At 45.1% G+C, this 23,593-nt stretch overlaps 1 protein-coding gene across 5 annotated transcripts in view; it reads right to left on the bottom strand.

The window, feature by feature from the left end:
- poc5 (POC5 centriolar protein homolog (Chlamydomonas)) overlaps positions 1-23,593 on the bottom strand; it is a 171,763-nt gene that overhangs the window by 48,100 nt on the left and 100,070 nt on the right. For all 5 annotated transcript variants that reach the window (XM_072516045.1, XM_072516048.1, XM_072516049.1 and 2 more), the window contains 3 exons: positions 20,598-20,777; positions 19,140-19,302; positions 562-695 (listed from right to left, as the gene is read on the bottom strand). In XM_072516045.1, coding sequence (XP_072372146.1) covers positions 562-695; positions 19,140-19,302; positions 20,598-20,777 — 477 coding nt within the window. The remainder of the gene's footprint in view (positions 1-561; positions 696-19,139; positions 19,303-20,597; positions 20,778-23,593) is intronic.

The raw sequence follows: 23,593 nt of genomic DNA, 5'->3' as shown, positions 1-23,593 counted from the left end.
AGGGCAATTTAACATGGCCATTCCACCTAACCTGCACATCTTTGGACTGTGGGATGAAACCGGAGCACCCGGAGGAAGCCCACGCAGACACTGGGAGAACGTGCAGACTCCGCACAGACAGTGACCCAAGCTGGGAATCGAACCTGGGACCCTGGAGCTTTGAAGTAACTGTGCTAACCACTGCACTACCGTGCTGCCCATCACAGGTAGTACCGGTGATGACAATATTTAACTATCCCTTTATCTGGTGACAAAACTGAGCTTCAAAATTTTTTAAAACTTCAATAGGTTTCATCTCATTTTTCTCTGCTCCAGTGGAAATAACCCCAGTAGTATAAGGAAAAGATGTGTTCTTAAAGATTGAGAGTTTGATTTTCTTTCCTCTGCAATAACATGACAGAGTTTAGAAACTATGTAAAATTGGAGAAATGAAACTTTTATTGCACCATTCACAGCAACCATAAGGCCATTCTCCAGAATTACTTCACTACAAAACCAAGAATAGCAATGTTTGTGTCAAAGGTAAATCTGTCATTTAGATCAGGTCAGTTTACTACATACCATACGATCAGAGTCAAAAGGAACTGAAGAATCTGAGGTTGCAGGAATAGAACCAACCACATTTCCAGCTGCTTGCAATACAGAGGCAGAACATTGATCCCGATCATCTCTTCTATGCATTGACTCTGAATCTCCTGTTTTGAAAAGAAACATACAATTGAAATTTGCTTTTGAAGATGGAGATGATCCCACACCCTGGAAGAGGAGAAAATTAATTTCCCCACAAATTTATGTATTTAGTTGTTATGCAATACCATTCTGGTTATAATGAAACAGGTTCAAAATTTATGCTTTCATTCTTTCCCTTTCCAGGTAAATTAGCCCAGTCAACACCAACCCCCCCCCCCCCCCCCCCCCAAATAAAATAAAAGGTTTGGCAACTAACTGCTACATGACTTTCAGACAATAAACAAATATTTATGTAGTCAACAAGTACCCGAGCTGTAAATTACCACAACTAGGGTGATCAGGCCAAAATGTGCCTCAGTAAAACATTATATTCTTACTGCTTGGTACTGTGAAAGATCACATAAGATGTTTACACAATAACACAAAGTATGGCCCCTTGAGCCTGATCTGCTATGCACAAACATAATGACTGATCTTCAACCACAACTCTGTTTTCCCACCTGATCCCTTTTCCTCGATCTATTGAGCTCATCTTTGAATATACCCATCAGCCAAGCATCCAGAGTTCTCTGGGGTAGAATCACAAGCTGGGTGATCTCAGTCCTAAAAGGCTGAGGCTTCTTCTGAGGCTATGCCCCCTAGCTCTAGACTATCCAGTCAGGGGAAACAGCATCTCAGCATTCATCCTTTCATGTCATAATAATAATCTTTTTAATTGTCACAAATAGGTTTACTTCAGGGACACAGAGTGAGAATTCAGAATTCTCAGCTGGTAGGGGAATTGAACCGCGCACTGCTGGCCTTGCTCTGCATTACAAACCAGCTGTCTAGCCCACTGAGCTAAACCAGCTAAACCATCTTTTAATCAAGATCACCTCTCAATCTTCTAAAAATATGTAGTTATACACTACTCTTTAATGTAATAAGATGTTCTACAGTGCTTAAGAGGCATTAAGCAAAATGTGACACTGACCCACATAAGATAGATGGCCAAAAGCTTAGTCAAAGAGGTAGGTTTTAAATCTTAAAGGAGAAAAGAGGGACAGATAGGCAACAGGTCAACATGCACAAAGATGAGTGAATGGAACCTGGTGCCAGTAGGACACAGGCAAGAGTTTTGGATGATATAAAGTTTACAGAGAGTAGAACTGTTGGAGGTCAGCCAGGAGGGCGTATATCAAGTCTAAAGGTAACAAAGGCATGGACGAGTACCTTGCAGATGAACAGAGACAGGGATGGAGTATCATGATGGGTGAAGATGAAAATAATGAGGGCGCAGAAAGATAGATACTTACAGGGTCAAATGATCGCATGATTACAGCAGTCTGGTTCATCCTCAGATAGTTGCCAGGGAGAAGAATGGAGGTGGCAGTGAATAGTGTGTCAGTGTTTAAGACGGTAACTGAAAAGAATGGGCAATGTCATGTGAAATAGGAAGGAGCCAAAATTAGATGCTTAGGGACACCAAAGTACCCGTGGAGTAGTGGGAAGAGAAGCCAATGCAAGTGATTCACTGATTGGTTAGGTAAGAATGTAACCAGGCGAATGCAGTCCCGCCGAGTTGGAGGATAACTCAAGCTGCAGACAGATCTAGAAACTTGGAAACATTAACAAGAGTCAAGTCATTAATATATATTGAACAGTAAATAGCTGTTCCACAGATGCAGCTTTGAACAAGGAATTTTGATGTAATAGTTGCTATTACAGAAAATACATCCTGTACTAAAAATCTCATTAAAATGAATAAATTCCATTAAAAAAAATGTAAAGGAATATCCACAAAGATGGGCACCAGTGGGAGATGCAGAAAAGAGGAACATGGTGGATAAAGTGAGAACGTTGGATGGTACAAATAAAGATGCAGCACCATATTAGATTGGAGCTGACCAAGGATGACGAGAAATACAAAGATAGGATTACAGTGCATATATGTAAATACACAGGGCAGAACTTTCCAGTCTTTCACACTGGCGGAATCTTCTGGCCCCACCCATGGCACATCCCCGTCATGGGTTTCCTGGCAGCAAAGATTGCATTCAATATAAACCATGTCAACAGTGGCAGGACAAGAATATCCCGCCATTGGACCCTCGTCATTCAGAGGCTGGTTTAGCACAGTGGGCTAAACAGCTGGCTTGTAGTGCAGAACAAGGCAGCAGCGCAGGTTCTATTCCTGTACCGGCCTCCCCGAACAGGCGCTGGAATGTGGCGACTAGGGGCTTTTCACAGCAACTTCATTGAAGCCTACCTGTGACAAGAAGCGATTATTATTCCATGCACTGGATTTTTAATATAGTGAGGATGTTAGGATGAAAAAATGGGCATGAGGGCATTTACTCAGGAGAAACTAGAGGAAAAGAAAAACATCAATGCTCCACTACAAGGCTGCAATAGAAACAGAGGTTGTAGGCTGGAGAAAGAGCAAACAAACTTTCCCATCAGCCTTGGTCAACTCACGGTATGACGGTGGGACTGCAGCCATTGTCCCTTTTTTTCTGGTGCCCATACCCATCCCTGCCTGGATCTGTACTCTGCCTAGATTTAGCAAGGACAGCAGGAATCAGAGGGGAGGATAAATTGCACAGGATGCATCAAAAAGGGAAATAACTAGAGGCCAGATTAGCTTGCACTGATTCTGGTATTTCCTCAAAGCCCAAAGCAGAATTCTGACCAGATTCAACAGTGAACATAGAACATGTACATAGGACATACAGTGCAGAAGGAGGCCCATCGAGTCTGCACCAACCCATTTAAGCCCTCACTTCCACCCTATCCCCGTAACCCAATAACCCCTCCTAACCTTTTTTGGACACTAAGGGCAATTTATCATGGCCAATCCACCTGACCTGCAGGTCTTTGGACTGTGGGAGGAAACCGGAGCACCCGGAGGAAACCCATGCAGACACGGGGAGAACATGAAGACTCCGCACAGACAGTGACCCAGCGGGGAATCAAACCTGGGGCCCTGGCGCTGTGAAGTCACTGTGCTAGCCACTTGTGCTACCCCTATGGAAGGGATTGATGAAACAAAAAAGTTGAAAAAATTAAAATTATTTTTATTATAATATATATATTTTTAAAATCAAATTAACAACCAGCCAACACACTGAAAACTCAAAATTAAAACATGGTGCAAGTCAATGCAAATACCCAACAGGGCCAACATCAATTTAGAAATTCAGAAAGGTTTGAAAAATCATAGCGATAATTCTGAAAGCCAAAACACTGATCCACGGCCTTCAAAACAAAAATGTCCCTTTGCAAGACAAGAGCCAGATTTGTTGGCAGAGCAAAAGGGACTAAATATATTTAAACAAACGGGGTATGAGTAAATATATGAGTTCATTATATACAAGTTTAATATATATTTAAACCCGCCATCCATCTTATCCACCTTCCCTTACCCTTTCTCCTCTTTGCTTCCCCCTTCCCCTCCCCCCACATCTACAGTTCACCCTCGGATGTTAGTTTCTCTGCTGTTTGGCCTTTCACATCTTTTATCCTCTCTGGGGACTGCCATTAGCACTCTTTCCTCTTGGTTTCTGTGGCTATTAGCACCCGGTTTCCCTCGGTTTCTGTGGCTATGACTCAACTTTCATTCTCACACCACAGTATAAATATTTCCCACTTTCTCGGTCTGTTAGCTTTGACAACGAGTCATCGGACTCGAAACGTTAGCTCTTTTCACTCCTTACCGATGCTGCCAGACGTGCTGAGATTTTTCAGCATTTTCTCGGTCATATATTTCAACAAAGTTGAGAGTCAAAGAACAATACAGCTCAGGAACAGGCCCTTCAGCCCTCCAAGCCTGTACCGGTCATGACCAACCTTGGCCAAACACACTCAGTAGAAGGAGAGGGGGCAGTGGCACAGATATCAGTCACCTGGAGAGAAAAATTCAACAGCATCACATCATGGTTATTCTATATGAAAGTTTAGCAGTTCCTCTTTATAAAGGAGCAGAATGAATAGTGAGGTAAGTGTTTCCTATTGGCTGATTGTGTTAAAAAGCAGCATTCGTGTGAAACTGCATCGTATAAAACTGAAACAAACATTCTAATTAAACCACCAATTTTGATCAAATTAGTTTAATTTCAACTGGGATGGCACTGGGGTGAAAACAGAAAATGCGGGGAAAACTCAGCAGGTGTGGCAGCATCTGTGGAAAGAGAAAGTGTTAATGTTTTGAATGACTCTTCAGAGCTAAAGAGAGGGAGAAATGTGATGGATTACATGAGGTGGAGCAGCTGGAGCTGAGTAGACGGTCAGTGATAGCTAGGAGCAAGGAGAAATTGCATCAAAGATGTGTATGGCTAAAGACAGGAAGTATTTTTTAATATGAATTTAGAATACCCAATTATTTTTGTCCAATTAAGGGGCAATTTAGTGTGGCCAATCCACCTAACCTGCACACCTTTGGGTTGTGGGGGGGGTGAGACCCACGCAGATACGGGAAGAATGTGCAAAGTCCACACGGACAGTAACCCAAAGTCAAACCCGCATCCTCAGCGAGAGGCAGCAGTGCTAACCACTGCGCCATCATGCCGCCCAAAAAGTATTGATGGTAGGGTGAAGGAGTATGGAAGGTGCCAACAGTGGGATAAAAGGTAAGATAGCAGAATGTATTAAGGAGGAGAACAAAGCAAAACTTTCATAGCGAATGACTAGGGAAAGAGTAGGACCAGTCAAGGACAGGGATGGGAAGTTGTATGTGGAGTCTGAAGAGATAGGCGAGATACTAAATGAATATTTTTCGTCAGTATTCACTCAGAAAAAAGATAATGTTGTGGAGGAGAATGCTGAGACCCAGGCTATTAGAATAGATGGCATTGAGGTACGTGGGAAGAGGTGTTGGCAATTCTGGACAGGCTGAAAATAGATAAGTCCCCGGGGCCTGATGGGATTTATCCTAGGATTCTCTGGGAGGCCAGGGAAGAGATTGCTGGACCTTTGGCTTTGATTTTTATGTCATCATTGGCTACAGGAATAGTGCCAGAGGACTGGAGGATAGCAAATGTGGTCCCTTTGTTCAAAAAGGGGAGCAGAGACAACCCCGGCAACTATAGACCGGTGAGCTTCACGTCTGTAGTGGGTAAAGTCTTGGAGGGGATTATAAGAGACAAGATTTATAATCATCTAGATAGGAATACATATGATCAGGGATAGTCAGCATGGCTTTGTGAAGGGTAGGTCATGCCTCACAAACCTTATCGAGTTCTTTGAGAAGGTGACTGAACAGGTAGACGAGGGTTGAGCAGTTAATGTGGTGTATATGGATTTCAGTAAAGCGTTTGATAAGGTTCCCCACGGTAGGCTATTGCAGAAAATACGGAGGCTGGGGATTGAGGGTGATTTAGAGATGTGGATCAGGAATTGGCTTGCTGAAAGAAGACAGAGGGTGGTGGTTGATGGGAAATGTTCAGAATGGAGTTCAGTTACAAGTGGCGTACCACAAGGATCTGTTCTGGGGCCGTTGCTGTTTGTCATTTTTATCAATGACCTAGAGGAAGGCGCAGAAGGGTGGGTGAGTAAATTTGCAGACGACACTAAAGTCGGTGGTGTTGTCGACAGTGTGGAAGGATGTAGCAGGTTACAGAGGGATATAGATAAGCTGCAGAGCTGGGCTGAGAGGTGGCAAATGGAGTTTAATGTAGAGAAGTGTGAGGTGATTCACTTTGGAAGGAATAACAGGAATGCGGAATATTTGGCTAATGGTAAAGTTCTTGGAAGTGTTGAAGAGCAGAGGGATCTAGGTGTCCATGTACATAGATCCCTGAAAGTTGCCACCCAGGTTGATAGGGTTGTGAAGAAGGCCTATGGAGTGTTGGCCTTTATTGGTAGAGGGATTGAGTTCCGGAGTCATGAGGTCATGTTGCAGCTGTACAAAACTCTGGTACGGCCGCATTTGGAGTATTGCGTACAGTTCTGGTCACCGCATTATAGGAAGGACGTGGAGGCTTTGGAGCGGGTGCAGAGGAGATTTACCAGGATGTTGCCTGGTATGGAGGGAAAATCTTATGAGGAAAGGCTGATGGACTGGAGGTTGTTTTCGTTAGAGAGAAGAAGGTTAAGAGGAGACTTAATAGAGGCATACAAAATGATCAGGGGGTTAGATAGGGTGGACAGTGAGAGCCTTCTCCCGTGGATGGAAATGGCTGGCACGAGGGGACATAGCTTTAAACTGAGGGGTAATAGATATAGGACAGAGGTCAGAGGTAGGTTCTTTACGCAAAGAGTAGTGAGGCCGTGGAATGCCCTACCTGCAACAGTAGTGAACTCGCCAACATTGAGGGCATTTAAAAGTTTATTGGATAAACATATGGATGATAATGGCATAGTGTAGGTTAGATGGCTTTTGTTTTGGTGCAACATCGTGGGCCGAAGGGCCTGTACTGCACTGTATCGTTCTATGTTCTAAAGATTAGTGCTCAGTGAAAACAAGATTTTAAGAACAAATGACATGGTCTGGTTGGGGGGGGAGGGTTTGCGTTTGGACTGATTCTCTATCCAGTGATTTTTGCTGGAAAACATGAATGCGAATTTCAAGTGAGAATACGTTTGGGCTTATTTACGGTGTTCATTATAGTTGAATTGCATGTTGGTTTTTGTGTATTAGCCTCAGACATGCCACTTATGATTAATTTATAGTATGGCAATGAACACCAATAAAACCATATCCCTGAGCAAGTTAAATTGGTGATAGCGTAGAGAATTGGGTGGGTTAGATAGGTGCTAGCAGCTTAGGAGAAGAATCCTTAACAGCTGTTTGGAATTATACACTCTGCTGCACATGAACACACTTGTTCTATAACCATAAACCCAATCCATAATTTAGGTCTGAGGCTACGCCATGGAAAGAGTGTTCTTTGCAAATTGATACAATTGCCCTGCTGAATTCATCACAACAGTACAAAAAGCGATCTAAATTTACAAATCTACCGTTGAAGGTTTATTTAAATTCATCATCTATACTATTTAAATGCAAGTGATCAAATTTATGGTACTTTTTTCATGGAGCTGTAATATTTTAAGCAACTGGAATGTAGTATGCAACTTCTGTTTTGTCAGTGTTCCATCATCAGATGCTGGAGATTTTACATGAATCAGTTTGAAAAACAACCTTGGTCAATACGAATCTCAGATTCTTACTGCAGCGGTTATTCCTACAATTCACTGAAAAACGATTTTTTAAAAATCAATATTCTCCATTACCACAGATTTAGTGATCAAATTTGAACCAAAGATCAAAATTTTAAACCAATGGTAAATTTAATGGACCTTCTTCAGATACCACACCAATATTTTGATACATCCATGAACATACTTAGGACAAATCAAAAAATGTTTCGTCAAAAAAAAAAAAAATTGTGTTATCCATGAATTTTGTCTTGTACAGGTGAGATGGGGAAATGTTGGGTTTTATAGATCTTTCCCCAAGAGTCAACTGGTTCACAGACTCACAGCAAAGGAAGATCCATACAGCACAGGCCATTTGCCTCGACTGCTTGTTTCAACTCTTTGAAAGAACTATTCAATTAATTCCATTTCCCATTTTTTCATAGCCCTAACAAATTTTTATCCAGCCATCAATTCCCTTTTGAACGTTGCGACTAAATCTACTTAATGAAATGAAAATCGCTTATTGTCACAAGTAGGCTTCAAATTAAGTTACTGTGAAAAGCCCCTAGTCGCCACATTCCGGCACCTGGCCGGGAAGGCTGGTACGGGAATTGAACCCGCGTTGCTGGCCTGCTTTAAAAGCCAGCTCTTTAGCCCTGTGCTAAACCAGCCCCCCTTTAATCACCTTTTTAAAAATAAATTTAAGAGTACACAATTATTTGTTTTTCCAATTAAGGGGCAATTTAGTGTGGCCAATCCACCTAGCCTGCACATCTTTGGGTTGTGGGGGGGTGAGACCCACGCAAACAGGGAGAATGTACAAACTCCACACGGACAGTGACCCAGGGGCGGAATCGAACCTGGGTTCTCAGCTCCGTGAGGCAGCAGTGTTACCACTGTGCTGCCCTTTTCATCACCTTTTCTAGTTGTACGTTCCAAGCTCAGTTGGCTGGACAGCTGGTTAGTGATGCAGAGCGAGGCCAACAGCACGGGTTCAATCCCACTGAGATTATTCATGAAGACTCACCTTCTCAACCTTGCCCCTCACCTGCGGCATAGTTATCCTCAGGTAAAATTACCACAAGTCAGCTTTCCTCCTCAAAAGGGGAAAACAGCCTCTCGTCATCTGGGACTATGGTAATTTTACTTTTAGTATTCCACATTATATCTTGCTGCTTAAAAACACTTCTTGTAAATTTCCCCCTCTGATCTTTTGTCAACTATTTGAAATCTGTGCCCTCAGATTGATTTGCTAGTGTTGAAGAATGAACAAAATAAAAGTTAGAAATGGAGATTCACTATAAAAACATAAATGTGTATCTGGTTCTGAATGTGATTGGGTGTTAGAAGAATAAGATCAGTTAGAGTAAATTGAATGCTGTATGAAAAATTAGTTACTGAGCCGCTCTACCTTTGGAAATGTAACAAGGAAACATTGTTGTAATATAACATTCTTAAACCAATTTTGAAGCTCCTAAACAATGCAAGACTTTTTTGTTCAAATTTTCTCACGGAACACTATCCAGGTTATTTTCTTTAGAGGATGATTTTATGACTTTGCGGGAGGTCATCTGCTGGCATGCAGGAGAAATTGAGGCATGCACCATGGATGGTTTTGTGCCATCATAGCCCTAACCCCACCTAACCTTTAGACATCAAAGGGGCAATTTAGCATAGCCAATCCACCTAATCTGCACATCTTTGGACTGTGGGAGGAAAACCTGAGCACCCGGAGGAAACCCACGCACACAGGGCAAACGTATAAACTCCACAGTTACTCAAGGTCGGAATCGAACGTGGGTCCCTGGCGCTGACAGTGCTAACCACTGTGCCATCCTCCACTTCAGTATGCCTTTTTCTTAGTACCATAGATTCAATATTTTTCCACCATTTATTCATCTGGCATCACAAAACAAAAAAAAAAAAGAACGCCCTCCAACCTTTGCCAATACCCTCAGCACTTCCTTGTGCCGTATCCCTCTATACCCATCCTATCCATGTGTTTGTCAAGATACCTTTGAATGCCATTAATGTATCTGCTTCCACAACCTCCCCTGGCAATGTGTTCCAGGCACTCACCACCCTCGGCGTAAAAAAACCTGCCTCGTACATCTCTTAACTTTGCCCCACGGACCTTGAACCTATGCCCTCTGGTGACTGACCCCTCCACCATGGGAAAGAGTGCCTACCCATCCACTCTATCCATGCCCCTCAATCTTGTGGATCTCTATCAGGTCACCCCATAACCTCAGTCTTTCTAGTGAAAACAGTCCGAGTCTATTCAGCCTCTTCACATAGCTTACACCCTCCAGACCAGGCAACATCCTGGTAAACCTCCTCTGCATCCTCTCCAAAGCCTCCACATCCTTCTGGTAGTGTGGCGACCAGAATTGTCCGCAATATTCCAAGTGCGACCATACCAAGGTTTTATACAATTGTAGCATGAGTTGTCAGTTTTTATACTCGATGCCCCGTCCGATGAAGGCAAGCATTCCTTATGCTTTCTTGACTACCTTGGCCACTTGTGTTGCCACCTTCAAAGATCTGTGGACATGCACGCCCAGATCTCTGACTTTCTATATTCCTAAGAATTTTGCCATTGACGGTATATTTCCCCTCTATGTTAGACCTGCCAAAATGCATTACCTCACATTTGTCCAGATTAAACTCCATTTGCCATTTCATAGATCATAGAATTTACAGTGCAGAATTTCTCTGCCCATGTCTCCAACCTATGTCCTGCTGTATCCTCTGACAATCCACTATCTGCCACTCCACCAACCTTGGTGTCATCTGCGAACTTACTAATCAGACCGGCTACATTTTCTTCCGAATTGTTTATGTACACTACAAACAACAGAGATCCAAGCACCACTCATCACAACCTTCCATTCAAAAAAACACTCTTCTACTGGTACCCTTTGCGTTCTGTGACTGAGCCAGTTCTGTATCCATCTTATCACCTCACTTCTTGATCCCTTGTGACGTCACCTTTTGTACCAGTCTGCCACGAGGCACCTTGTCAACGGCTTTACTGAAGTCCATGTAAACAACATCCACCGCCCTCCCCATATCAATCATCTTTGTCACCTCCTCAAAAAACTCAATCAAGTTAGAGAGGCACGACCTCCCCTTCACAAAACCATGCTGACAATCGCTTATGAGTCCATTTGTTTCCAAATGGGTATAAACTCGGTCCCTGAGAATTCTCTCCAATAATTTACCTACTACTGACATGAGGCTCACCGGCCTATAGTTGTATAGGCCCATAAATTGTAAAACATGTATCTAGTGATAGCAGCAGAGTCTGAGTGCTCATTAATATGGAATGTAAAAAGCATGCCATGGCACGGTAGCACAGTGACTAGCATTGTTGCTGCACAGTGGCAGGGTCTCAAGTTCGATTCCCGGCTTGAGCCACTGTCTGTGCGGAGTCTGCATCTTCTGTGTCTGCGTGGGTGTTCCGGTTTCCCCCAAGTCCCGAAAGACGAGCTTTTAGAGAATTTGGATATTCTGAATTCTTCCTCCATGTACCTGAACAGGTGCCGGCATGTGGCGACAGGGGGCTTTTCACAGTAACTTCATTGCAGTGTTAATGTAAGCCTACTTGTGACAATAAAGATTATTATTATTAATTCAATTCAATAGTCCACTGACTTTTTCAGAGCCAAAACTGGTTGCAAGTTTGAACAAGTCACAAATGAGCACTTCCAAAAATAAACAAAGTTAATCAATTTTAAAGGGAGAGATTTGGGGGTTCACATACACAAATTCTAATGGTGGCTAAATAGAGACATGGAGTACCAAAACAAGGAAGTTATGCTGGACTTAAAGCACTGGTTAGGCCTTAGTGGAAAACATAGAGCATAGAACAGTACAGCACAGTACAGGCCCTTCAGCCCACGATGTTGTGCCGACCATTTATCCTAATCTAAGATCAACCTAACCTACACCCCTTCAATTTACTGCTGTCCATATGCCTGTCCAAGAGTCGCTTAAATGTCCCTAATGACGGACTGCCTCCACCACCTCCGCTGGCAGTGCATTCCACACTCCCACCACTCTGTGTAAAGAACCTACCTCTGACATCTAATGTGTCTAATTCTGGGCACTACACTTTGCTGAGGGTGGGAGTGCTGTAGAACAGGGTTGCAACATTAATCAGGTAGCTCTTTTCAACACAGACCGTTGGTTATTCTCTGCATTACAGTGCTCAAATATCTCGAGTCCCAGTAACCAGAAATAGGCACGGCAGTCAAAGTCTGCAGCATTATGCAGTATGAACATGACTTTTTCCTACTGTTATTATTATTTATTTCACAATTTATTGGTTTTATTGATTTTGGCTCTGCAATTGTTCGACAGCTCACTTCAAAGCAATTCATTGTATCTGAAGTGTTCTGAAATATTTAAGACAGACAAGCACTATAAAAATGCTTTTTACAGTAGAGATGATATCTATGGATGCCACCTTGAAGAAAAGGAGTCCTGCTTCCAGGTTAAGGCAATTCGGGCTAACTATGATACCTAAAAACATGAACAGGTGTTTCTTGGTAAAAACAAAAGCTACGAACAGCTACATTCGTCTGATTACTAATTTCCGTTTTGGCAGACCTGCTGCTCAATATCCTGGAAATATAAACCAAGATGAATGACCAAGATTAATACAGTTCTAGCTAGTGTACAAATGTGCAGGTCTCACTATCCAATTAAATAGGTGTGGGCCAACTTAAATATATGTTGTTTGAAGGTTTCAGTCTGTGTACCTCAAAAGCACGATATGTATTTGATGGGTTGATTAGTTTTTACACTTTTTCCCTGTACATATCGGGGTTATTTCTAACATCGATGAAGTCTCAGCAATTCAAGGAGGTGAAGTTGAATCGTCCAAGGAATGGCAATCACGGTTGGATTGCTACATGGCTCCTTTTTCTTTTTAAAGCACCAAGATGGAGCTTTGAATCTTTGGCCCGGACTTCTGAAACGGTTTTTTTCAGAAATGTGGAGCATACCTGTTCTTGGGGTCCTTCCGCATTGCATAGGATCCCTTGGAGGAGTCGGCAGGCCAAAGGTGTGGCAGGCAGAGGGTCAAGGGGGTGGTTAATTGTATAGTTACCTAGTTAGATAAGGTTTCTTTCCTGTCCAATATTCCCTAGGTAACGATCCAGGTAACAGAGTTGGAACCCGTCTATATCACGAAGTGGAGACTTTTTGGGGAAGGTCCCAGGGAGTAGCAGAATTGCCCCTCAGTTCTTGGGAAATTTCAGAGAAATCCTTGCATTGGGATCTCCGAGGGGTCCCCAAGTGCATCCTCCACCTCACCATGGCCCCCACCTTGATCCTCCGACACAACCTCACAACAATGTCACTCTCCCATCCGGCCACCTGTGTCTCACTCATTCATTTAAAAAAAATATATATTTTATTAAAGTTTTCAAACACAATTTTTCCACTTTACAAATCAACAAAAAAGATAACACAATAACTAATAAATAACAATTTAACTGAAAATAGTGATATAACAAAGTAACAAAAAGTGGTGCTCCCCCCCCCCCCACCCCAACCAGAACAAAACAGGTTACCCCCCCCCCCCCCACACTTTCTCTCTGGGCTGCTGCTGCTGACGATCTATTTTCCTTTAACGTTCCGCGCGATAGTCAAGGAACGGTTGCCACCGCCTGGAGAACCCCTGAACCGATCCTCTCAACGCAAACTTCATCCGTTCCAGTTTTATGAACCCTGCCATGTCGTTTATCCAGGCCTCCACGCCGGGAGGTTTCGCTTCCTTCCACATAAGTAAGATCCTTCGCTGGGCTACCAGGGACGCAAAGGCCAGAATATCAGCCTCTTTCGCCTCCTGCACTCCCGGCTCTTCCGCTACCCCAAATATAGCTAACCCCCAGCCTGGCTTGACCCGGACCTTCACCACCTTTGAAATCACTCTTGCCACTCCCCTCCAGTACTCATCCAGTGCCGGACATGACCAGAACATATGTGCGTGGTTTGCCGGGCTTCCCAAGTACCTCCTCCGCACCTGTCCTCCACTCCGAAGAACCTGCTCAGCCTTGCTCCCGTTATGTGTGCTCTGTGTAGAACCTTGAATTGTATCAGGCCAAGCCTGGCACACGAGGAAGAGGAATTTACCCTACTTAGGGCATCAGCCCACAGCCCCTCCTCAATCTCCTCCCCCAGCTCTTCTTCCCATTTTCCTTTCAGCTCCTCGACAAGCGCCTCCCCCTCGTTTCTCATCTCCTGATATATGTCGGACACATTGCCCTCCCCGACCCATACCCCTGAAATCACTCTATCCTGGATCCCGTGTCGGGAGCAGCGGAAATTCCCTCACTTGCATATATCTAAAGATATTCCCCGGGGGCAACTCATACTTTTCCTCCAGCGCTCCCAGGCTCGCAAACTTCCCGTCAATAAACAAGTCTCTCAATCGCCTAATTCCTGCCCGATGTCAGCTCTGGAACCCTCCGTCCATCTTTCCTGGAGCAAACCTATGGTTATTCCTGATCGGGGACCAAACCGAGGCACCCGTCACCCCCCTATGTCGCCTCCATTGCCCCCAGATCCTCAAGGTTGCCACCATCACTGGGTTCTTGGTATACTTTTTCGGGGAAAGCGGTAGCGGCGTCATCACCAGCGCCTTTAGGCTCGTTCCTTTACAGGACGCCATCTCCAGCCTCTTCCACGCTGCCCCCTCTCCCTCCCTCATCCACTTGCAAACCATCGCCACATTGGCGGCCCAGTAATAGTCGTCCAGATTCGGCAACGCCAGCCCCCCTCTGTTCCTGCTGCGCTGCAGGTACCCCCTCCTTACCCTCGGGGTCTTCCCTGCCCACACAAAGCTCATAATGCTCCTATCTATTTTCTGAAAAAAGGCCTTAGTGATCAAAATGGGGAGACATTGAAACACAAAAAGAAACCTTGGAAGGACCATCATCTTTACCGCCTGCACTCTGCCCGCCAGTGAGAGCGGCAGCATATCCCGCCTCTTGAAATCCTCCTCCATCTGCTCCACCAGCCGCGTCAGATTGAGTTTGTGTAGAGTTCCCCAGCTCTTGGCTACCTGAATCCCCAAATATCGGAAGCTCCTTTCCACTCTCCTTAGCGGCAGGGCGTCTATCCCTCTTCCCTGATCCCCGGGGTGTACTACGAAAAGCTCACTCTTCCCCATATTAAGCCTATATCCCGAAAAATCTCCAAACTCCTTCAATATCTGCATAACCTCGGTCATTCCTTCCGCCACATACAGCAGTAGGTCATCTGCGTAGAGCGACACTCGATGTTGCTCTCCCCCTCTAACCACCCCCCTCCATTTCCTAGAGTCTCTCAACGCTATGGCCAATGGTTCAATTGCCAGCGCGAACAGTAATGGGGACAGGGGGCACCCCTGCCTTGTTCCCCTATGTAACCGAAAATACTCCGATCTCTGCAGATTTTTGACTACACTTGCCACTGGGGCCCCATAGAGGAGTCTGACCCAACTGACAAACCCCTCCCCGAACCCAAACCTCCTCAACACCTCCCATAAATACTCCCACTCTACCCTATTGAATGTCTTCTCTGCATCCATCGCCACCACTATCTCTGCCTCCCCCTCCACTGGGGGCATCATTATCACCCCCAACAGCCGTTGCACGTTGACATTCAGTTGTCTCCCCTTTACAAACCCTGTCTGGTCTTCATGCACCACCCCCGGGACACAATCCTCGGTCCTCGTCGCTAGCACTTTTGCCAGCAACTTGGCGTCTACATTCAGGAGCGAGATAGGCCTATATGACCCGCATTGCAGCGGATCTTTATCACGCTTCAGGATTAGTGATATCGTCGCCTCCGACATTGTTGGGGGTAGAGTCCCCCCTTCTCTGGCCTCGTTAAAGGTTCTCGCCAGCAGTGGGGCCAACAAGTCCACATATTTCCTGTAAAATTTCACCGGGAACCCGTCTGGTCCCGGGGCCTTCCCTGCCTGCATGTCCCCCAGCCCTTTAGTCACCTCATCCACCCCAATTGGCGCCCCAGGCCTGCCACCTCCTGCTCCTCCACCCTCGGGAACCTTAGTTGGTCCAGAAATTGTTGCATCCCCTCTTTTCCCTCCGGGGGTTGGGACCTATATAGCCTCTCATAAAAGGTCTTAAACACCTCACTTACCTTCCCTGCTCTCCGCTCCGTAGTTCCCGTTTCATCCCTTACTCCCCCTATTTCCCTCGCCGCTATCCTCTTACGAAGCTGGTGGGCCAGCAGCCGGCTCGCCTTTTCCCATATTCGTATCTCATCCCCTGTGCCTTTGCCGTCCCTGTGGTCAGCAGGTCAAACTCCGTCTGAAGTCTTCGCCTCTCTCTATATATAGTCCTTCGTCCGGGGCCTCCGCATATCTTTTATCCACCCTCAAAATCTCCCCCACTAATCTCTCCCTTTCTTTGCCCTCTTTTTTCTCCTTGTAAGCCCTAATAGAGATCAACTCTCCCTTAACCACCGCCTTCAACGCTTCCCATACTACCCCCACCGGGATCTCGCCGTCATCATTGGCCTCCAGGTACCTCTCAATACATCCCCGCACCCTTCCACAGACCCCCTCATCCGCCAATAATCCCACATCCAATCGCCAGAGTGGGCGCTGTTCCCTCTCATCTCCTAGTTCCAGATCCACCCAGTGCGGGGCATGGTTTGAAACGGCTATGGCTGAATACTCCGTTCCTGTCACCCTCGAAATCAGTGCCCTGCTCAAGACAAAGAAATCTATCCGGGAGTATACCTTATGGACATGGGAGAAAAAGGAGAACTCTTTGGCCAACGGTCTGGCAAATCTCCACGAATCCACTCCCCCCATTTGCTCCATAAACCCCGAGCACCTTGGCTGCTACCGGCCTTCTTCCGGTCCTGGATCTAGACCGATCTAACCCTGGGTCCAGCACAGTATTGAAATCCCCCCCCCATTACCAGGCTTCCCACCTCCAGGTCTGGGATACGTCCCAGCATCCGCTTCATAAATCCCACGTCGTCCCAGTTCGGGGCATATACATTTACCAACACTACCTCCTTTCCCTGCAATCTACCACTCACCATCACATATCTACCACCGTTGTCCACCACTATATTCCTAGCCTCGAACGACACCCGTTTCCCCACCAATATCGCCACCCCTCTATTTTTCGCGTCCAACCCCGAGTGGAACACCTGTCCCACCCATCCCTTCCTTAACCTAACCTGATCCGCCACCTTCAGATGCGTATCCTGAAGCATGCCTTCAGTCCTTTTAAGTGCGCGAACACTCGGGCCCTCTTAATCGGCCCATTTAGGCCTCTCACATTCCATGTGATCAGCCAGATTGGGGGGGCCCCCCCGCCCGACTAGCCATCCCCTATTCTAGGCCAGCCCCCCGTCCAGGTCCCGTGCACCCACCCATCCCCCAGGCGGCGCACTCCCGTCCCGACCACCTCTTCTCTTGCCAGCTCCCTCCTGCTCCCAGCAGCAGCAACCCAGTTGAACCCCCCCCCCCCCCCGCTAGATCCCCATCCAGCATGGTTACTCCCCCCATGATGCTTCCGAAAGTCAGCTGACTCCAACTGACCCCGGCTTCCCCCCTCTTTCCTTGACCCCCGTGTGTGTAACTCTCATCCTCCTTGCGCCTATCTTCCCGCCATCATCTCCCTAGCGCGGGAAAAGACCGGCGATTTCCTGGATTGGCCCCGCCCTCCATGGCGCAGCTCCCCCATTCCCCACCCCCCCCATAGTCCCTTTTTTCCACCGGCGCCCACATTTCTCAGTGTCCCCCCCGTCAAGAAGAGAAAAAAAACCCCGTCTATCGTCCCGATACGGTGAACTCCCATTCCCCAATTTACATTTCTATACATCAACATAGTCGTCTCCCCCCCAGCATCAGTCCCTCAGTTCTGGTCCAATTTCTTTTCTTGAATAAAGGTCCGTGCCTCATCCGACGTTTCAAAGTAGTAATGTTTGTCTTGGTGAGTGACCCACAATCGCGCCGGCTGCAGCATCCCAAACTTTATTTTCTTCTTGTGAAGCACCGCCTTGGCCCGATTAAAGCTCGCCCTCCTTCTCGCCACCTCCGCGCTCCAGTCCTGATACACTCGTATCACCGCATTCTCCCACCTGCTACTCCGTACCTTCTTGGCCCAGCTCAAAACCGCCTCTCTGTCGGTGAAGCGGTGAAATCTCACCACTATCGCCCTTGGTGGTTCTCCAGCCTTTGGTCTCCTCACAAGGACCCGGTGAGCCCCTTCCACCTCCAGGGGGCCCGAGGGGGCCTCAGCTCCCATTCGCGAATGGAGCATCGTGCTCACATAAGCCCCAACATCAGCTCCCTCCACTCCCTCGGGGAGACCCAGAATCCGGAGGTTTTTTCTTCTCGAGCTGTTCTCCAGGGCTTTGAGCCTTTCGATACACCTCTTATGTAGCGCCTCTTGCGTCTCCATTTTTACCGCTAGGCCCAGGATCTCATCCTCGTTCTCAGCTGCCTTCGCCTTCACCCACGGAGCTCTATCGCCTGGGCGTTTTGCTATTCTTTTAGCCCTTCGAATGCCAATAACATTGGCGCCAGCACCTCCTCCTTTAATTCCTCCACACACCGTCGGAGGAATTCCTGCTGGTCCGGGCCCCATGTCGTCTGGACTCCATCCGTCGCCATCTTGCTTCTTCCTTCTCTTCTCTGCCACTGCTCCAAAGGATCCTTCGCAATCTGGCCACTACCACCGATCCTTTCCATACACACCCGGGGGGGGGACTCCTTCCTTCGTCACCCCAAACTGGGTTTGGTCCAAAAACATTTCCGTTGGGGCTCCCAAAAAGAGCCCAAAAGTCCGTTAGAACGGGAGCTGCCGATACGTGCGGCTTAGCAGTGCATTGCCGCAACCGGAAGTCCGTCTCACTCATTCATCGACACACTATAAAGATACTTAAATGTCCCAGAGCTCTTCAGTGAGTTAGTGAATGACCAGGCTGGGCTGGCCATGATATTAAACACAAATTGAAACCAAGAACTCACATTGGCCAGTGGACAAGACAGGAGCAGCAGGGACTGAAATGAGTGAACTAGACTGGTAACTTGAAAGAAAAAAATTCTTGGGAACAAGGAAAATAATAAAATCTTTGCTGCAGAACTGTAAATAGACCACAGGAAAAATTATTGGGGTAAATCACTAAAATTCAACGATGGAAAAGGAAATGGCTTTGACTTTTTGGAGTTTTAGAAGAATAATTATAGATAATTGTATGAACAGTTTCACTTTATTTATATCCAAAATATCCATCAATTAACAAACTTTCCACAATTTCCATTACCAAGCTTTCCTAGGAGTACTGACCGTGTTCCACTCTTCTGCTTCCGTTCTGAAACATACTCATTGCCTCTAGGTTGAGAGCACATACACCACGCATGAATGCTTTTTTCATAGAATCAGTATACTTGTCCTTTTCGGCTAACAACCATCTTATTTCTGCTCTTGCTCCTTCCAGTTCCTCCTTTGACTAAAATTTCAAATGAAAATTGATTTTGAGAACAAAACAAGACTGCAATTTTCAACAATGCATGATATTTATTTCTTAAGTATTTCAGATTATTTAATACAAATGTAATATCTTTCTTCTAAAATGGTTTTTTGCTTCTCCCCCCGCCCCCAGAGGGATCTGCACCATTCGGACAGTCTTCTCCTGAACTGATCTGGGACCAGTGTTCTAGCGGAAAGAATAAATAGGGTGGTCACAAGGACTTTAAACTAGCAGGGGTGGAGGAGAAGGGAAGGATAAAACTACAGGAAGTATAATGGTTAATGGGAAACAAGTTGGCAGGTTAGCACGTGTGGAGGTGGATTCAACTGCATGGAAAATTCTGAAAAAAGTTAAAGGGAAGAACAACTCAGGAGATGTTATCAATGGAGATTTTAGGATTCAAAAGAGGTATAAAATCTAGCATAAGAGCACTTTACTGGAATGCTTGGAGTATTCGAAGCAAGGTAAATGAGTTGACGGCAAAGATAGATAGATTTTTGAACAGTAAAGGAATTCAGGGTTATAGTAAGCAGGCGGGTAAGTGGAGCGGAGTCCACAAAAAGATCAGCCATGATCTTATTGAATGGCGGAGCAGGCTAGGGGGGCCAGATGGCCTACTTCTTAACCTAGTTCTTATGTTCTAACACGAGGAATGAAGGCAATTTTCTTGTGTCTAGGAAACAAGCACATTTGATAAATATTTGCATTTCCATTGGCTGTGCAACAATGAATATGCCAGTGTGTTAAAGTAGAGATTTTGCAAATATTTGTATTGTGGTTTCTCAAACACATTAACCACACCTTTTTCCTTTTCTAGTTTCAAGACAAAATTGGGGGAGGAGTCATGGGTGGAAACGATTGTTCCAGTACCATTACCAATATTCAAGGAAGAGTTTCGCAGAAATCTTTCATTCTCCTTTGTGGTTGGCTAGCAGTGCGAGTTTTGTCTCCAAAACAGAGCGGGGAGAGGAATTTCTATGAGGGTTTTCTGAAGATTCCTCAGAATCTGGTGGAACAGCTGCAGAGAGCGATTTTAAAAATGCAAAATGACAAAGATTGGAGGTGCAAGCAAGGGAACCCATGTAGATATGTATCCCTTAACCACGCCAAGATATTTTGCATCAGGCATACATGTGCATTACTGAGTCTTCACTTGATTAATTGCTCATGTACACAAGATTTACAGTCACTTCATTGCAGTGTTAACGTAAGCCTACTTGTGACACAAATAAAGATTATTGATACCTTTCTTCAAAATATTCACTGGTACTTACCGCATTAAGTTTTCTCTCGTAATCGCTGGATAACTGGATACAGACCTCCTCAGCACGAGCTTGGCATGCTTTTTCTACTCTCTCTCTCCATTCTGTTTGCATTTCTGATTTCCAAGCCGCACACACTTTCTTCATCAGACAGAATCTATAATGTCTGTCAGCCACATTATTTGCATAAGCCTTGAACCGATGAGTCAGAGTAACATAAATTGTGTTACAACTAGATAGTAAAACATGGTGCCAGTAAAATTCAAGCCATAAAATTGTGCCAAGTATTTCCTATTCACCCTCTATAACATACCATGAGAGCGCATTGAATATGGAATGTCAATTCCGATTAGTTACAGGAAGAGCACAGAAACACATTCAAAATAACACTTCACTTGCTGCAAGCTGAACTGTGACACAATGTTATGAATTATTACAATGTTAACATTCAATTTGAATTCAAGTTAATTCTTTCACTGCTGACCATCATGGCATGACATCCTGGGCTAATGCACAGTCAATTCTAGCCCAACGCAGGTGAAATTCGACTTTATATTAATACCTGTGGCTTTGGTCGAGTTAAATTGACCGTCACCAGGTTTAAATTGACAGAAAAATGTAACTGATATCTAAAACCCTTTTTGTAATCCCCCCCCCCCCCCCACACACACACACATATGCACATCTGAAGGTTAAGAGGCTTCTGATTCAGGATCTTTTCAAGTAATTGCCCAAGACCCTGAGAAATAGGAGAGACAGTTAACATTTCGCAGTCTCAAAGATGACAGGCAGATTCTAGCCATCAAGCCTGAAGGCCAGTTTACAGCAATCAAGTTTCTACATCTTTGATCCAAGGCACTGCAGAAAACCTTTGTAACAGCAGTTTTAAAATATCTTGTTGGATCAGGAAAAGGCAGCTCCCAGATGTGAGCATCATCCTTCCTTGTATTGTGTGGTAAATATAAAAACTTGGGAACTTGACAAGCAGGCTGTTTCAGCTTGGGTCTTCTGCTTAATTGGCACATTCTGATTATGGATCCACAGACCAAAAACAAAATAAATGGGAACAAAGGAAATAAACAGAAAGGAGTTTTACAACCACGTAACTTACAACTTGCATAATTTATATAACACCGCATGAAGTTACTGTAAAAAGCCACTAGTCGCCACACTCCGGCGCCTATTCGGGTACACAGGGAGAATTCAGAATATCCAATTAATCTAACAAGCACTTCTTTCGGGACTTGTGGGAGGAAACCGGAGCACCCACGCAGACACTGAGAATGTTCAGACTCCGCACAGAGCAGGAATCGAACCAGAGACCCTAGCGCTGTGAGCAATGGTGCTAACCACTGTGCTACCGTACATGAACTCTGCCCTCGCAATAAATCAGCCTTTCCCCCTTTTCTTTTTTTGTATGCAACAATACTAGTCATGTATCTGATTATTAAACTGTGTAAATGTTGCTAATCCTTTTCGATGCGACATTTCCTCAGGCACAAATTGATTTGCATTGGAAAAGGGGGGGGGGGGGGGGGGGTTTAAAAAATATAGGAGATAACCAGCTTAAACTAAATTACTTCATTCTAAAGAAGGCATAATTAACCAGCAATTATTTACAAATCAATGCTGGAATATCATATCCAACCAGCCAGGGTCAACTAATCTGACAGTATTGATGAGCTAAATGTGAGCAGGTACTTTTGCCATGCTGTGGGGAAAACTCTCGTTTCATCAAAAAGTGAGATTTAAATTACAAAAAAAATGGAAATGTTGAAAAAACAGTCAGCATTTGTGGAGAAAAGGTGGGTTAATATTTCAGATATACCCATGAGCGCAAACATGGACTTCAGCAAAATTAGGAAGGAAAGGGGAAAGAAAAGGAAAATATGAAACAAAGTTTCTCAAAATTTCACTTGTGAGTGAGGTATGAATGATCTGCTGAAAATGAAAGGCAGGATATTATCAGGTGATCAGCCAGCACAGCGGTTAGCACTGATGCCTCAGTGCCAGGGATCCAAGTTCAATTCCGGCCTTGGGTGACTATCTGTGTGGAGTTTGTACATTCTCCCCATGTCTGCGTAGGTTTCCTCCAGGTGCTCTGGTTTCCTCCCGCAGTCCAAAAATGTGCAGGTTCGGTGGATTGTTAAATTGCCCCATAGTGTCCAAGGATGTGTAGGTGAGGTTTTGATGCAGGGCAGGGTTCCAATCAGGTGCTCTTTTGAGGGTTGGTGCAGGCTTGATATACTGAATGGCCTCCTTCTGCACTGTAGGAGTTCTATGGCTCTATCATTTCAGTGATGGAAAAATTAAAATGTTTGAACATCTAATATGGCAAGGGCCCATTCAAAGAGGAAGTAAATATATTAAGGCACATTGGAACAGGAAACTAAAATCTGCGGATGCAAGTCTAAATTCCAAACTGAAATGCTACAGGGACAGGTGGAAGCATGGGGTTAAGTAGGGTGCTCTTTTCAGGGGCCGGTACAGATGCGATGGGACGAATTGCCTCCTTCTGCACTGTAAACTCTTTTATGATTTAGACAAAACTATGGTCACAATCTGCATTTGGTTCCTGACACTTCTGGTGGGCATGAAACTAGACTGGGCTAAAGGAAGTAAATTTAAATTGCAGTATCACAAAAAAAAATTGCATTTGAGGCCTACATACAGATGTGAGAGTTGTTATTTTCCCTCCGGTTACATGGAGAACGGCAAAGGAAAGACAGTTAAAAATTGGATTTGGAAGAGTGGATAACTATCTTGGTGGTGAGGGGACCAAGATAGGTGAAATGGAAAAATAATATCTTCTGTAGTTAGTAGATGATCAGATAAACGTGAAGGCTGGTGAGATGGAAAGCAAGGACAAGGAGTGAGCTGCAGGAAGATAGATGAGGTTAGGTAGAATTTGTAAATACAGAAGGAAGGTGGGGAAGTCAGCCAATAGTCGTGATTCATGGGCTGGAATGTAGCATTGGGAGTGGTTATAGAGGTATGGTGCAGAAAGG

Source organism: Scyliorhinus torazame, chromosome 9, assembly GCF_047496885.1.
Source record: "Scyliorhinus torazame isolate Kashiwa2021f chromosome 9, sScyTor2.1, whole genome shotgun sequence".
Taxonomy (NCBI): Eukaryota; Metazoa; Chordata; class Chondrichthyes; order Carcharhiniformes; family Scyliorhinidae; genus Scyliorhinus; species Scyliorhinus torazame.
The sequence above is the reverse complement of the archived record's forward strand: the minus strand, read 5'-3'. Positions and strand labels throughout refer to the sequence as shown.